Source organism: Macaca fascicularis, chromosome 6 (genome assembly GCF_037993035.2).
Source record: "Macaca fascicularis isolate 582-1 chromosome 6, T2T-MFA8v1.1".
Taxonomy (NCBI): Eukaryota; Metazoa; Chordata; class Mammalia; order Primates; family Cercopithecidae; genus Macaca; species Macaca fascicularis.
The window spans coordinates 179,837,135-179,853,878 of NC_088380.1; the positions used below are offsets into that span (position 1 = coordinate 179,837,135).

Consider the following 16,744-nt stretch of genomic DNA (forward strand, 5'->3'; position numbering starts at 1 on the left):
AGGCAAAAGTTTTATGACTGTAAGACCTCAGAAGCACAGGCAACAGGCTAGGTGCAGTGGCTCACACCTGTAATCCCAGCACTTTGGGAGGTTGAGGTGGGAAGATCAGTTGAGCCCAGGAATTCGAGACCAGCTTAGGCAGCATAATGAGACCCTGTCTCTACAAAAAATTTTTAAAATTAGCCAAGGATGGTGGCACGTGCCTGTGGTCCAAGCTACTCAGAAGGCTGAGGTAGGAGGATCGCTTAAGCCCAGGAGCCTGGGAGATCGAGGCTGCAATGAGCTGTGATTGTGCCACTCCAGTCCAGCCTGGGCAACAGAGCAAGACACTTGTCAAAAAAAAAAAAAAAGGCAGAGGCAACAAAAACTAAAATAGGTAAATGGGACTATATTAAACTAAAAAGCTCTGCACAGCAAAAGAAACAATCAATAGAATAAAGAGACAACTTACTGAATGGGAGAAAATATTTACAAACTACTCGTCTGACAGGAGACTAAGATCCAGAATATATAAGGACCTCAAACAACTTAACAGTAAAAAAACAAATAATCCCATTGAGAAATGGACATGACTAGATATTTCTCAAAAGAAGACATTACAAATGGCCAGCAGTGCTCAATATTACTAATCACCAGGGAAATGCAAATCAAAACCACAATGAGATATCATCTCACTCCAGTTAGAATGGCTATTACTAAAAAGCCAAAATATGGCCGTGCATGGTGGCTCATGCCTGTATTCCCAGCACTTTGGGAAGCCTGGGCAGGCAGATTATCTGAGGTTAGGAGTTTGAGACCAGCCTGGCCAAACCATGGTCAACATGGTGAAACCTATCTCTACTAAAAATTTAAAAATTACCTGGGTGTGGTGGTGGGTGCCTGTAATCCCAGCTACTCCTGAGGCTGAGGCAGAGAATCACTTGAACCCAGGAGGTGGAGGTTGCAGTGAGCCAAGATCGTGCCACTGCACTCCAGCCTGGGCCGTAAAGGGAGACTCCATCTTTAAAAAAAAAAAAAAAAAAGAGCCAAAAAATAACAGATGCTAGCAAGAATGCAGAGAAAAGGGAACTTTTATACACTGTTGGTGGGAATGTAAATTAGTGCAGCCAATATAGAAAATGGTATGGAGATTTTTCAAACAACTAAAAATAGAACTACTATATGATCCAGCATTCCCGCTACTGGGTATTTATCCAGTGGTAGAGAAATCAGTATGTCAAAGGTATACCTGCACTCGCATATTGATCGCAGTGCTATTCACAGTAGCAAAGATAGAGAATCAATCTAAGTGTCCATCAACACATGAATGGATGCAGAAAATGTGTTATATGTACACTATGGAATAGTATTCGGCCATAAAAAAGAATGAAATCATGTCATTTGCAGGATCATGGGAGGAACTAGAGGCCATTATCTTAAGTGAAATAAGCCAAGTGTGGAAAGACAAATATCGAAAGACAAAGTTCTCACTTGTATGTGGGAGCTAAAAATTTGATGTCATAGATGTGGAGAATAGAATGATAGATACGAGAGACTGGGAAGGAAGGAAAGTTGTAGGGATAAAGAGTAGTACAATGGGTACAAACATTAAACAGAGGAAATAAGTTCCTTCTGTGTTTGATTGCAAAATAGGGTGACTCTACTCAGCAACAGTACTTTGTGTATTTCATACCAACTGGAAGAGAGGACTTGAAATGATACCAACACAGAGAAATGGTAAATGAGAAGAAAAAGTTTCTAAATACTGACCTGACCAAGAAAGTGGTCTTCATTCTTGCTTCTGGATATTCTTTAGTGAAGGTACCGAAGGCTTGTGTTGCACTTAATCAGTGCTCAGCGGATGGATTCTCATTTTCTGAATTCTCTATTTAGATTTAGCTAAATTAATGCCTTCTGAAATGTTCTCAGTTAACGTATTCCAGAATGTCACTTTTTGAAGTGGAAACATTAATCTGATTTGATTCCTGGTCTAGGATCTACTACTACCTAATTAGCATTGTGACCATAAGCCAATCACTTAGACTTTCTGCCTGTTTCCTAGTACAAGAATGAAATGAAAGGTTATATGTGAAGTTGTGATATTGTGAAATATAAATTTAGTCTTTGTCTCCATCCTAAAATCCTTAGCATCTCCAAAGTGACTTGTTTGTATGCTAATGATTGACTGATGATTGACCAACCCCTTGGTAGCTCCAGGATGGGATCTAATTACCAGACAACCAAGGAAGGATTAGAGGGTTGGGACTTTCAGCCCCATAGCCAAACCTCAGGGGAAGGGGGAGGGGCTGAACCTTAAATTGATCACCAATGGCCAGTGATGTAATCAATCATGCCTACACAAGGAAGCTTCCATAAAAATCCAAAAGGATTGGGTTCTGAGAGGTTCGGGAAATCTGGAAGCTATTCCTAGAGGGTGGTGTTCCCAGGAAGAGCGTGGGAACTTTGTGCCCCTTTCCATAGCTCACCCTGTACATCCCTTCATCTGTATCTTGTGTAGTATCTTTTGTTTGTTTGAGACAGTCTCACTCTGTTACCCAGGCTAAAGTGCAGTGGTGCGATCTCCACTGCAGCCTCTACCTCCCAGGTTCAAGCGATTCTCCTGCCTCACCCTCCCAAGTAGCTGGGACTACAGATGTGTGTCACCATGCCCAGCTAGCTGACTTTCATATTTTTGGTAGAGACGGGTTTCACCATCTTGGCCAGGCTGTCGAACTCCTGGGCTCAAGTGATCCACCCACCTTGGCCTCCCAAAGTGTTGAGATTACAGGTGTGAGCCACCGTGCCCACATTGTAATATCTTTTATAGTAAACCAGAAAAACATGTTTCCCTGAGCTCCGCGAGCTGCTCTAGCAGATTAATTTGAACCTAAGAAGGGTTGAGGTCCTCCCCAATTTATAGCCAGTTGGTCAGAAGCACAGGTAGACTTGTGATTGGAATCAGAAGTGAGGGGCAGTCTTGTGGAACCAAGCCCTCACCCTGTGAGATCTGATGCTACCTCCAGGCAGATAGTGTCAGGATTGAATTGGAGGACACCCAGCTGGTGTCTGCTGCAGAATTGATTGTGTGCTTGTTGGTGGGGAGAAATCCCCACACATTTGGCTATAGAAGTCTTCTATGTTGATTATTGCGGTGTGAAAGCAGAGGAAAAGGAGTCAATGTTTTTTCCACTCTCAGAAATAGCATCAGTATATTTTAAAAGTTCCCTGAGTGATTATAATTTGCAGCTGGGGAAGAGAACCACTCCGCTACAACATCCTACAAAGTGCTAGGAAGTGGTGTTTTCATTCTGTGCTATATGTTCTTGGTTACAAAAGGAGATAGGGGCTAGTTTAAATTCTAATGGATTTTTTATTTAGTATTTCTAGGCATTGGCCAGTTGTCTCAGTCTCTTACGAAAGTGTTTTTTTTCAGGCAGCTGGTATTGCCTGCCGGGATTGGGGAAGTCCTCGGTTAGTTTGGAATTTTCCATGACTCTAAGCTCTGCACCATTAGCGTCGACTGCAGTCACAGAGCTCTTCAGTGTGTCTGCCTGTGCTGTTCTCCTCCTTTTTTTATAATGTCAGATGGATGTTGAATCTCAACTACAAGTCTTAGTATTGTGTTTGTGTTTAATACCCTCGTTCTAAGGATGGATCAGAAAATATCATCTGAATGAACTTTTTGTTTATTAAATGAGTCAGCTTGAACTATCTGTTTTGGCCTGGTTTCCTCAGGTGTCATGTTTCCTGTCACAGAATCACCTTTTGTTTCTGTGGGCACAAGCTTCTGATGTGGCGCTGGCTAATCCTCCAGCAGTCTCTCCATTGGTGATCAGAATCAGCTCTAAAAAAGCTCTAAAAATGACAGTAAATGGAAGAAAAGAGATCCACCCAGATAATGGCCTAGTTGGGGCTTGGCTAGTTCCCCACTTACAAGGAAATAGAAAGTCCCGAAAGTTTAAAAGGAGACTGCTGTAGTGATATATCTACTTATCCTTAGAAAGCGATTCCTGGCCGGGCGTGGTGGCTCACGCCTGTAATCCCAGCACTTTGGGAGGCTGAGGCGGGCGGATCACCTGAGATCAGGACCAGCCTTGCCAACATGGTGAAACCCCGTCTCTACTAAAAATACAAAAATTAGTCGAGTGTGGTGGCAGGTGCCTGTAATCCCAACTATTCGGGAGGCTGAGGCAGGAGAATCGCTTGAAGCTGGGAGGCGGAAGTTGCAGAGAGGTTAGACCGTGCCATCGCACTCCAGCCTGGGTGACGAGAGCAAGACTTCGTCTGAAAAAAAAGCAGTTCCCGGCCCAGAACAGTAGCTCACGCCTGTAATCCCATCACTTTGGGAGGCTGAGGTGGGCGGATCACGAGGTCAGGAGTTTGAGACCAGCCTGGCCAACATAGTGAAACCTCGTCTCTACTAAAAATACAAAAATTAGCCGGGCATGGTGGCACGCACCTGTAATTCCAGCTACTCGGGAGGCTGAAGCCGGAGAATTGCTTGAACCCAGGAAGCGGAGGTTGTGGTGAGTTGAGATCGTGCCACTGCACTGCAGCCTGGACAACAATGAGACTCCATCTCAAAAAAACAAAACAAAAAAGAAAAGAAAGTGATTCCCTCGATCCCAGTGCACCATACAGACAGTATAGCAGTATGTTACCAAATTTCACTCTCCCAGATCAGTAGCTGGAGGTTGGTTGGGCTTGTTTACCTTAACCCTGCCCTCCTCCCCACACCACTGTCCACCAACAAAAGAAGTTCAAATTCATACACAGTTGACCTTTGAGTAATGTGGAAGTTAGAGGTTCCAATCCCCTGCACAGTTGAAAATCCATTTATAACTTTTGAATCCCCCCAAATTTCACTACTAATAGCCTACTGTTGATCAGGAGCTTTACCAATAATATAAACAGTCAATTAACACATAGTTTGTATATGTTTTATATCCTGTGTTCCTATAATAAAGGAAGGTAGAGAAAAAATGTTGAGAAAAGCATAAGGAAGAGAAAATATGTTTACTGTTTATTAAGTGGAAGTGGATCGGCATAAAGGTCTTCATCCTTGTTGTCTTCACACTGAGTAGGCTGAGGAGGAGGAAGAAGAGGGGTTGGTTCTGGTGTCTCAGGTGTGGTAGAGGCAGAAGAAGAGGTGAAGGAGGTGGAAAGGGAGGTGGAGGCAGGCGAGGCAAGCATATGAGCAGACCCAGGCATCCAAGTTGACCTGCATGGTTCAAACCCATGTTGTTCAATGGTCAATTGGATTTTGAGTAGGAACTAAAGGCAGTGTGTATTCTGCTTCGTTCCCCTGCCTGTCCTCCTCCTTCCCTGACCACCTTGTCGAAGTAATGCCCCCAGAAGCCATTCTCTATTCCTTCTCCCTGCTTGAGTTCCTTCATAACAGTTATCACCTGACATTCTATTATATAAGCTCTGTGAGGACAGTGACATTTCGTTTTTCTCCATTGTATTTCTGAGGCCTAGAACCTAGTAGGTGCTCATTAAATATTTCTTTAGTAAGTGAAGAATGGTTTGAATACCCAGATATTTGCATATTTTTTTTGTTCTTTTGTCTAAGTGATTCTTAAACTTTATTTGGCATATGAATTACCATATCATATATAAGACCCTTTACACAGAACTTTGTGAGCAATATAAGAACATTTTACAGGTAAATCTATGCTATTTTTCTTTTCTTTTTTTAGAGACAGGGTCTCGCTCTGTTGCCCAGGCTGGAGTGCAGTGATGTAACTATGGCACTGGAGCCTTGAACTCCCAGACTCAAGGGATCCTCCCACCTCAGCCTCCCAGGTAGCTGTGACTACGGGTGCGAGTCAGCAAACCTGGTGAATTTTAAAAATTTTTTTGTAGAAATGGGTTCTCACTGTGTTGCCCAGACTGGTCATCAACTCCTGGCTTCGAGTGATCCTTATCCTCCCAAAGTGCAGGGATTATAGGCATGAGCCACCGCACCCAACCTATTTTTCACTTTTCACCCTGAAGTGAGATGTGGCACCATTGTAATTCCTTTATAGTTAGTCTGTAATACAGAGGAATGCCTCGTTATTTAGATTCTGAAGTAAACTGGGGAGAAGGTAAATGCCCATTTTGTTAAGTTCCACAGTAGGATGTGTTACGTATTTTCGTGGTGGTGGGGATTAGAGAAGGGGACCTTATGTGTTATAGTCTAACTGGAAGATGATAAGCTGCAGTCAACCCTTGTCTGTACCCATAAAAATGGGTGTGTCATATAGGTTGTGGGTCTTAACATTTGGAGAATGGATAAAATAAGACATATTTTCCCTGAGGTTGGAAGTTGTGATGATGATAAATTGAGATTAGGTGAAAACACTTTGAAGCGAAGATACCATGAATTCAGGAAATCTTGGATACTTAGAAAGGATACTTAGAAAGGTAATTGGGTAATAAGAGAAAAGTCAGAGACTTACTGTGATGAAGCCTCACTGCTTTGTGATATGTCTCAAGATGAAGGCAGGCTACGTCCTGGGAAACGTTTTGTTATCAGACAAGCTGCTGTTAGTTAGCACAGTGTATATGGAAGGTTTGGTGTGAATGCAGTAGATTTAAGTTTTGCTAGTGTACTTTTTCCATGCTAATTGAAACTGGTCATGTTCCAACATGATTTCACCACTTTGTTGTTGTTTCTCTCCCATCCTTCTTTTAGTTGGCTGATTGCAATTCTGGCCCAACTCAACCCTCTCTTTGGACCACAATTGAAAAATGAAACCATCTGGTATCTGAAGTATCATTGGCCTTGAGGAAGAAGACATGCTCTACAGTGCTCAGTCTTTGAGGTGACTATGCTCGTGACCTTTCTTATCAGTATGGTCAGGCAGTCAGAGTTTGCCTTGACTTTTTCTCAGCATTTTATGGCCATTTTAACACATGGCAAGGGCAAGCTGCTGAATGCAAACACGATCTGAAGAGCAAAAATAAACTTGGAACTTAAGCCTTCCTTACCTAAGTCTCAATAAGATTCTTTTTAGATTCTGCTATTACCCTGCCTTTTTAAGTAAATACAGTTTGATTTACAAAATTAAACTTGCAGGCACTCTTTCAGACACAAATCAAAAAAGTAACTGTTTATACTTGGCATTGTGAGATCCAGCAACTTTAAAAAGTGGCTGGCAGATTTAAAATTGAGCAGGTTTCTTTCCAGCAGTAGTCAGCCGTCCGGACAGAACCGTTCCTGTGATGGTGTTACACTGCTGGGAGAGGAATGTCTTGTCTTCATCCGGTTGCCTGCGCCACTGTTCTGGTGGCGTCTGGCACTGGTACAAGATAGAGCTGTGCTTCCCCGAGAGTGTGCTAAGCATTCACTTTGGCTGCTTAGTTCTAGTCTGGGAGCAGACAGAAAACAAAATTAAGAAGGTTTTTGAATGCTTTGGATGGAGAAAGGTGCCTGCGTTCGTTTTTGTGTTGCTATAAAGGAATACATGAGACTGGGTAATTTATATTTGGCTCACATTTCTGCAGGCTGTATAAACATGACACCCGCATCTGTTTGGCTTCTGAGGCCTCAGGAGGTTTTTACTCATGGCAGAAAGCAAAAGGGGAGCAGGCGTGTCATACAGCGAGAGAGGGAGCAAGAGAGAGAGAAGGAGGTGCCAGGCTCCTTTAAACAAGCAACTCTTATGTGCACTAACAACTACTTCACTCATTACTGTGGGGAGGTGTATTAGTCCATTTTCACGCTGCTGATAAAGACATACCCGAGACTGGGTAATTTATAAAGAGAGAGAGGTTTAATGGACTCACAGTTCCTCGTGGCTGGGGAGGCCTCACCATAATGGCGGAGGACGAAAGGCAGTTCTTACATGGTGGCAGCAAGAGAGAATCAGAACCAAGCAAAAGGGGTCTCCCCTTATAAAACCATCAGATGTCTTGGGACTTATTCACTACCACGAGAACCGTATGGGAGAACCACCCCCATGATTCAGTTATCTCTCACCGGGTCCCTCCCACAATACATGGGAATTATGGGAGCTACAATTCAAGATGAAATTTGGGTGAGGACACAGCCAAACCATATCAGGAGGGTACCAAGCCGTCCATGAGGAATCCACTCCCATGACCCAAACACCTCCCACCAGGCCCCACCGCCATCATTGGGGATCACATTTCAACATAAGATTTGGAGGGGACAAGCAATCCAAACCATATCAGTACCTTTTGAAAATCAGTCTTAAGGTTGCAGCTTCTATTCGTCCTGAGGATCAGAGAGGTTAGTAGTAGTATAGTGGAAAGATTTATTCACTGGCTGAGAGTCAGGAAACCTCTTATTTAATCTGTTCTTTGTTTTTATTATTTTGTTAAATGGAAGTTAGCTTTAAATGCCTTGACTAGATTTAGGTTCAACGCTTTTGGCTCTTTAGGTGTTACTGTAAACTGTGTATTGCCTCCCATCTGGAGAAACAGGCTGTCTGGCTCTCCTATTTTTAGTAATGCTGATGTGATCGCTGAGTTCAGGTAATGACAGCCTGGTTCCTTCATTTGTAAAGTTCTTCTTATCAAGTGATTTTATCCATTGATGATCATAGCCTGAATTAATCGTTTTAGTTGAAATGGCAAATGGTGATTTGCTGCTACTGCTGTTTTTTTTTTTTGTTTTTTTTTTTTTTTCATTGAGACAGAATCTCACTCTTGTCACCTAGGCTGGAGTACAGTTGCACAATCACGGCTAACTGCAGCCTTGACCTCCCCGGATTAAGTGATCCTCCTGCCTCAGCCTCCGAGTAACTGGAATTACAGTCTTGAGCCACCATACCCTAACATTTTTGTTTTTGAAACAGAGTCTCTGTCACCCAGCTGGAGTGCAGTGGCACCATCATGGCTTACTGCAGCCTCACACTCCTGGCTCAAGTGATCTTCCTGCCTCAGCCTCCTGAGTAGCTGGACTACAGACACACACCGCCATACCTGGCTAATTTTTTAATTTTTAAGAGAGACAAGGTCTCACTATGTAGTCCATGTTTTGGCTAATTTTTAAAATTTTATTTATTTTTTATAGAGAGGGTCTCTTTCTGTGGCCCAGGCTGGAGTGTAGTGGTGTGATCATAATTCACTGCTGCCTTGAATTCCTGGATTCCAGAGATCGACCTGCCTCAGCCTCCCTAACAGCTGCAGGCATGCAGCACCACATGTGACTTTTAATTTTTGTAGAAACGAGGTCTCACCATCTTGCCTAAGTTGGCCTCAAAACTCCTAGGCTCAAGTGATCCTCCCTCTTTGGCCTTCCAGAGTGTTGGGATTATGGCCATCAGCCAGCATGCCCGGCCACAAATGATGATTTTTCCAGTTCTATTTTTATTTATTTATTTATTTTGAGACAGAGTCTCGCTCTATCACCCAGTCTAGAGTGCAGTGGCACGATCTCAACTCACTGCACCCCCTGCCTCCTGAATTCAAGTGATTCTTCCGCCTCAGCCTCCCAAGTAGCTGGGACTACAGGTGTATGCTACCACACCTGGCCAATTTTTGGTTACTTTTAGTAGAGATGGGTTTTCACCATGTTGGCCAGGCTGGTCTCAAACTCCTGACTTCAGGGTGATCCACCCGCCTAGGCCTCCCAAAATGCTGGGATTACAGGTGTGAGCCACCATGCTCGTCCGATTTTTCAGTTGTATTATTACCTCCGCATTTGATGAGCTGAAATGCTTTAATAAAAATAACTTTCCTGCCGGGCACAGTGGCTCAAGCCTGTAATCCCAGTACTTTGAGATGCTGAGGCAGGCAGATCACTTGAGCCCAGGAGTTCAAGACCAGCCTGGGCAATATTGTGAACCTTGTCTCTACAAAAAATACAAAAATTAGCCAGGCAAAGTGGTGCACACCTGTAGTTCCAGCTATTCGGGAGGTTGAGGTGGGAGGAACACTTGAGCCTGGGGGGTGGAGGTTGTAGCCAGCCAAGATCCCACCACTGCACTCCAGCCTGGGTGACAGATCAAGACTCTGTCCCAAAAACAAAAAAAACCTTTTCCTCATCAACAGGATGATTTAGTAGACTTGAAATACAGATCATGGACTGGGCATGGTGGCTCACGCCTCTAATCCCAGCACTTTGGGAGGCCAAGGCAGGCGGATCACTTGAGGTCAGGAAATCAAGGCCATCCTGGCTAACACGGTGAAACCCGTCTCTACTAACAATACAAAAAAAATTAGCCAGGTGTGGTGGCAGGCGCCTGTAGTCCCAGCTACTCAGGAGGCCGAGGTAGGAGAATGGCGTGAACCCAGGAGGTGGAGCTTGCAGTGAGCCGAGATTGCGCCATTGCACTCCAGCCTGGGCAACAGAGCAAGACTCCGTCTCAAAAAAAAGGAAAGAAATACGGATCATTTTTTACCCTTTATATGGTTGTGTTTTATTGTTTTTGTTTTTTGTTGGTTTATTTTTGTTTTGTTTTGTTTTTTGTCTGTGAGAGCCTGTTTAGGATGGCTTCTATGTACTTTTGATGTTAGTTTTCAGTAGTTTCCTTACTTTCTGGCCGTATCCAGGCAGCTCTTGTGTATTTTCTGTCCCAGACTTAGATTTAGCTGTTCCTTGAATTGCTTTCTGAATTCCGCAGTAAAAGGATGTCTGATTTACTAGTCAGTTCTCAGGCCCATTTGACCCTGGTTCTGTTCAGTGGAAATGACATTTAAAAATCACGATCTGAGTGCTATGTGTGTTCGTTGCTGCTGGGGTATAATTGCTTCTAAGCCTTTTCAGTGGGAAGAACCAGGAAGTATGTATTTTTCAGAAGAAAAATAATCATAACTTTGCATTAGTATTTTATCTTCAAATATAACATTACAGAGTTTTTATTTCTTTGGTCATTTTTTTTCTTTTCTTTTTTTTGAGACAGAGTCTCGCTCTGATGCCAGGCTGGAGTGCAGTGGTGTGATCTCAGCTCACTGCAACCTCCGCCTCCCAGGTTCAAGCAATTCTTCTGCCGCAGCCTCCCGAGTAGCTGGTGTTACAGGTGCTTATCACCATGCCTGGCTAATTTTTGTATTTTTAGTAGAGACAGGGTTTCACCATGTTGGTCAGGCTGATCTCGAACTCTTGACCTCGTGATCCACCTACCTCGGCCTCCCAAAGTGCTGGGATTACAGGTGTGAGCCACTGTGCCTGGCCTTTTTTTTTTTTTTTTTTTTTTTTTTTTTTGGAGACAGGGTCTCTGTCACCCAGGCTGGAGTACATCACCACAACCTCTGCCTCCTGGGATCAAGCGATCCTCCTACTTCAGCCTTCTGAGTATCTGGAACTGTAGACGTGTGACACCACGCCTGGCTAATTTTTTGTATTTTTGGTAGAGACAGGGTTTCACCATGTTGCCCAGGCTGGACTCAAACTCCTGAGCTCAAGCCATCCACCTGCCTTAGCCTCCCAAAGTGCTGGGATTACAGGTGTGAGCCTCTGTGCCTGGCAAAATACTTTCAAGATAACACCAGTATAACTAATAGATATGAGTTCATCAAGTGCTGTTTTCTGAGGTCACGTAAAATAACAACTGGTACAGTGTGGTATGTGCGTGTAATCCCAGCTGCTTGATGGGGTGAGGCAGAAGGATCTCTTGAGCTCAGGAGTTTGAGACATGCCTCGGCAATATAGCAAGACCTCATCTCAAATAATAATAATAATAATAATAATTTTTTTTTTGAGACAGGGTCTCACTGTTGGTCAGGCTGGAGGGCAGTGTTGTGATCTTAGCTCACTGCAACCTCCGCCTCCCGGCTCAAGCAGTCCTCCCACCTCAGCCTCCTGAGTAGCTAGGACTACAGGTGTGTGCCACCATGCCTTGCTAATTTTTAAATTTTGTATGGAGACAGTGTTTTGCTGTGTTGCCCAGGCTGGTCTCAAACTCCTGGGCTCAAGTGATCCACCTGCTTCGGCCTCCCAGAGTGCTGGGATTACAGGTGTGAGCCACTGCATCCGCCCTGGCATTATTGTTATTATTTCCCCTGGCAGTTTTGTCACCAGTTTGATAATACAGTTACACTAAGTTGTTTGTGTTCAAATTATTGTATTTTTTTCTGTCTTATTTGCTGCTGTTTTTTGAATATATAAAACATTTCCAAAGTCAAATTATGAACAAGATATATTCAGAGAAATCTATCCTTTCACTGTTTCATATTTTGCAAAGATTAAGCAAATACATAATTCATTCATATGTACATACACACTGCTGTTACAGAAAAGGTATCAGCTACATATACTATTCTGTGCCTTCGTTTATTCATTGAACAAGATATACTAGAGATTGCTGCATACTGATGTATAGAGATCTTTCTCATCTCTTTAGCCATTGATAATCCTTTTGGATTATTTCCAGTCTTTTGCTATTACTCATAAAGCCACAGTGCCATCCTATGCATATGCCATTTTCTGTTTTTGCTGTTGATCTTTAACATAGCCTCCTTGAAAATGGAATCTCTGGTTTAAAGATATATATAATTTTTCTAGATACTGCTGCATTGTGTTCCATAGAGATTATACTGTTTTGCATTCCCATCAACAGTATATGAGTGGCCGGGCGCGGTGGCTCACGCCTGTAATCCCAGCACTTTGGGAGGCCAAGGCAGGTGGATCATGAAGTCAGGAGATCAAGACCATCCTGGCTAACACGGTGAAACCCCATCTCTACTAAAAAAATACAAAAAAAATTAGCCAGGCATGGTGGCAGATGCCTGTAGTCCCTGCTACTTGGGAGGCTGAGGCAGGAGAATGGTGTGAACCTGGGAGGTGGAGCTTGCAGTGAGCCAAGATTGCGCCACTGCGCTCCAGCCTGGGCAACACAGCGAGACTCCATCTCAAACAAACAAACAAATAGTATATGAGTTTCTGTTTCTCCACAACCTGAATTTTGCCAATTTAATTTCCCCTTCAATATATATATTTTATTTATATGTTTATACATATGTGTCTGTGTGTGTGTGTTTTAATTTAAGAGACGGGGTCTCACTGTGTTACCCAGGCTGGTCTCGAACTCCTGGCCTCAAGCAATCCTCCCACCTTGGCTTCCCAAAATGCTGGGATTAGAGGCATGAACCAGTGTGCCTGGCAATAATACCAATTTTTTTTAACCTGCCTTTTTCATCAAGTTATGTTTTCTACTCTTTATTTCAACTGTAGTGAGTGTTAGGTAAGGCTGTTGATTGGGGTTTAAAGCTGAGAACTTCAGGCCTCAGTTGGATCTAGTTCCAGCATTGCTTTTCACTTCTTTGAGTTTCATTTCCTTCCATGATAATGAGAGAATTGGGCCCTTTGACACTAAATAACACTGAGTGGGTGGATCTGAAGACATTTTATCTGCTTATTCTTTTCACTGTCATATCTCTGTCAACCTGATTAATTGACAGATTACTCATGTTTTCACTCTAGTCCACAGTACATACTCGGACTGCTTGAAACCCTTATACTAAACATGGTTCCTTTAAAAGCAATATGCCAGGAAGTAGGAGGGCAAGCCAGGAGATCCCTAATTATGAACATCATGTCATGCCTATTCTGCGTTTAACAGAATTACAATGATATCGTAACCTAAGACTTTGGAGTTAACACATCAAAAGATCTAATCTCTGCCTAGCATTAGAACAGACAGACTCTTAAGACAGGCTGACTTCACTTTTTGGATGGTAAAGTCAAAGGATTGAGCTCTGTTTAACCTTTTGAATTTTGAACTTTTACCTAATGGTGAGATGATAAAGGAGTTTAGAAAGTAGATTTAGGTCTGACCTCACCTGATAAGGAAAAATGTTTGATTTTGTACATGATTTCTTTTAAGAGGCCAGATTTGGAAAGTAGGTGTAAGCCAGACATGGTATTCAACAGAGAAAAATGAGGACCAGTTATGAAAGCTTTAGAATAATTTTATATTGATGAAATGGAATCAATCCAAAGAACACACTGTTAAATACGTAGCTGATCTTTTGCTGCTTTGATCAATGTAATTGTCATGATTTTCTTTCCCGAATTGAAGAACCGAACCACAGCCCGATGAGAGACTGAGTTACAGCACGTTATGTTTATTGGCTGGAAGTAAATGCGTCCAGTACTCCTAAGAGCAGTGCTCACTCCATCCCTGGCCTTGCCAGCCTTGTTATCTACTTCCCTTAGATTCCTGAGTGTGACTTCATAAGATGTATGTGGGACTCTAACGTCAAGGTTGCTGTTTTTGTTGATGTTCACTTCCCTACAGCCTTGTGGCGTGTGCTGCTACTATGGAATCTCCTTGAAGGAGTGGCTTCGGCTTCAGACCCAGTGTCCTGGAAGTTACTTGGTTTAGCACAGCATTGTTACCTGATAGATGATCTGAGATGGTTGACCACAGTCTGAAGGCATAGAAATGCTATCTATTTTATTATGAAGTCCGAGCCAGGAAAGAAATAGAGGATATTGATAATTAGGCTTCTGCCCTGTGGGAGCTGTTTTTCTATGCATTCCAAAAATGCTTGAGTGCTTGTGAGGTGTATAGTACTGAAGTAGGGATTTCAAAGAAGACTGGGCTGCAAAGGGGTTTGTGATCTGTTGGGATGTAAATTAAGCCATACTTGGGAGAAGTTCAACAGTGCAAGGTGTTGTGTGGTTAAAAAGTTTATCTTTTACTCTGAGTACTCTGGCTGGGTATTCTGCTGCCATTTCAAACTTAGCTATGTCTCCATTTCAGTTCCCAATATCATAGTTTGCCTTGTCAGGGTCAGAACCTGTCGCGTCATTTTTTTTCTCCTCTTCCTCAAGTCCATCTGCTCTCATTATATCTCTTGTGTCTGCCCTTCCCTTCCATTCCTCCTTCAGGCACCCTCATTTCTGCCCCCACTTACTACAGTTCTGAAGTATGGCAGGGGCTCATCTGGTCTCCCTGGCTCTACCCTCATCTATCTACAGAACACCACCCTGTTTATCTTCCTGGTGGAGGAACTTCCTGAAATAGATCAGCTTGCCTCAGAAACTGTCAGTAGCTCTCTGTGGCCTGCAGCAGGGTTTTTGGTTTTGTTTTGTTTTGGTTTTTTGTTTTGTTTTGTTTAACCTAAGGTCTCTGACTGTAGAGAGTACATGCCCCTTGAAATGCGATATAAAATGTTGTAAGCACACAACTTTTGCCAGGGTCACCAACAGTCCGAGGAGCCACAACAGAGAAGAACAGCTAACCTGCAGGCCATGTCCAGCTCTCTGACTTGACTGTCAAGGCCTTCCCACCCCAGTCTGCCTTCCTTCTCACTACTTTCCCCTCCAGGCCCTAGTGGTGTGGGCCCTACTCTTTTCATGTTCTTGACCTCATTAGCTTTACTTGGTTTTTCCTGACTCTTACTACCCTACCATATTCATTAACTTAGAACACAACTTAATAAATACACTCTCCTGTCAAAATTCCTTCTGCTTTCTTGCCTCAGTTCACCCATTCTCTCTTAATTCTTTCTGATGCTTTCTCTTTCAGTGCCCAGCTGGCAAATCCTAGCACATCCTTCCTTGGCTACTTTGTTTCAAAGTTATTTCTTTTCTTTCTAAACATATTTAGCTCTCCAGTTTTTGCCATTCGTTTGGTACATTGCCTTGAATTGTTAAATACATGCTTAGCTCCTTGTATTTAATCTCCTACAATATATAACCTTACATATCATGGTAAAGAAGGAATTATTTTGCAAATTTATCTAAAATTTTTAAAAAGATAAAATTTAAGCCTAATATATTGTTTAATAAATATGTTCACTTACTCTTCCCCAAACAGATTTCTTGGTTCTAGACTTAATATTTTTATGTTATCTTCATTGCCAGTTTTGTCTCTTTTTTTTTTGAGACAGTCTCACTCTCTTGCCCAGGCTGGAGTATAGTGGCACAGTCTTGGCTCACTGCAAACTCCACCTCCTGGGTTCAAGCGATTCTTGTGCCTCAGCCTCCCGAGTAGCTGGGATCATAGGAATGTGCCACCATACCCAGCTAATTTTTGTATTTTTAGTAGAGACGGGGTTTCACCATGTTGTACAGGCTGGTCTTGAACTCCTGATCTCAGGTGATCCACCCCGCCTCCTAGAGTGCTGGAATTGCAGATGTGAGCCACCGCACCTGGCACATTGGCAGGTTTTTGTTTGTTTATTTGAGATGGAATCTCACTCCATTGCCCAGGCTGGAGTGCAATGGTGCGATCTCGGCTCACTGCAACATTGACCTCCCAGGTTCAAGCGATTCTCCTGCCTCAGCCTCCCATATAGCTGGGAATAGAGGCACGCACCACCACACCTGGCTAATGTTTGTATTTATTTGTTTATTTATTTGAGACGGAGTCTTGCTCTGTCGCCCAGGCTAGAGTGCAGTGGTGCCATCTCGGCTCACTGAAATCTGCCTCCTGGGTTCACACCATTCTCCTGCCTCAGCCTCCCGAGTAGCTGGGACTATAGGTGCCCACCACCACGCCTGGCTAATTTTTTGTATTTTTAGTAGACATGGGGTTTCATTGTATTAGCCAGGATGGTCTTGATCTCCTGACCTCATGATCCGCCTGCCTCGGCTTCCCAGAGTGCTGGGATTCCAGGCGTGAGCCACAGCGCCCGGCCTAATTTTTGTGTTTTTTTTGTTTTTTGTTTTTTTAGTAGAGATGGGGTACATCATGTTGGCCAGACTGTTCTCAAACTCCTGACCTCAAGTGGTCCACCCACCATGGCCTCCCAAAGTGCTGGGATTACAGGCATGAGCCACCGCATCCGTCCTTTTGTCAGTTTTATCTGATAATAACCTTATGACTCCTTTATTTTGCAAAATGAGAACATGGACCTT

The 16,744-nt window shown here is 43.2% G+C and overlaps 1 protein-coding gene and 1 non-coding gene across 2 annotated transcripts in view; both read left to right on the forward strand.

Annotated features, from left to right (window-relative positions):
* ATP6V0E1 (ATPase H+ transporting V0 subunit e1) overlaps positions 1 to 16,744 on the forward strand; it is a 49,317-nt gene that overhangs the window by 29,832 nt on the left and 2,741 nt on the right. The window contains exon 3 of the mRNA XM_005558539.4: positions 6,662 to 6,791. Within this exon, the coding sequence (XP_005558596.1) occupies positions 6,662 to 6,755 (94 nt within the window). The 3' untranslated portion in view covers positions 6,756 to 6,791. The remainder of the gene's footprint in view (positions 1 to 6,661; positions 6,792 to 16,744) is intronic.
* LOC123574259 (small nucleolar RNA SNORA74) lies at positions 7,152 to 7,352 on the forward strand. Its single transcript, XR_006699145.1, has one exon. It is a non-coding gene; the product is annotated as a small nucleolar RNA SNORA74 (small nucleolar RNA).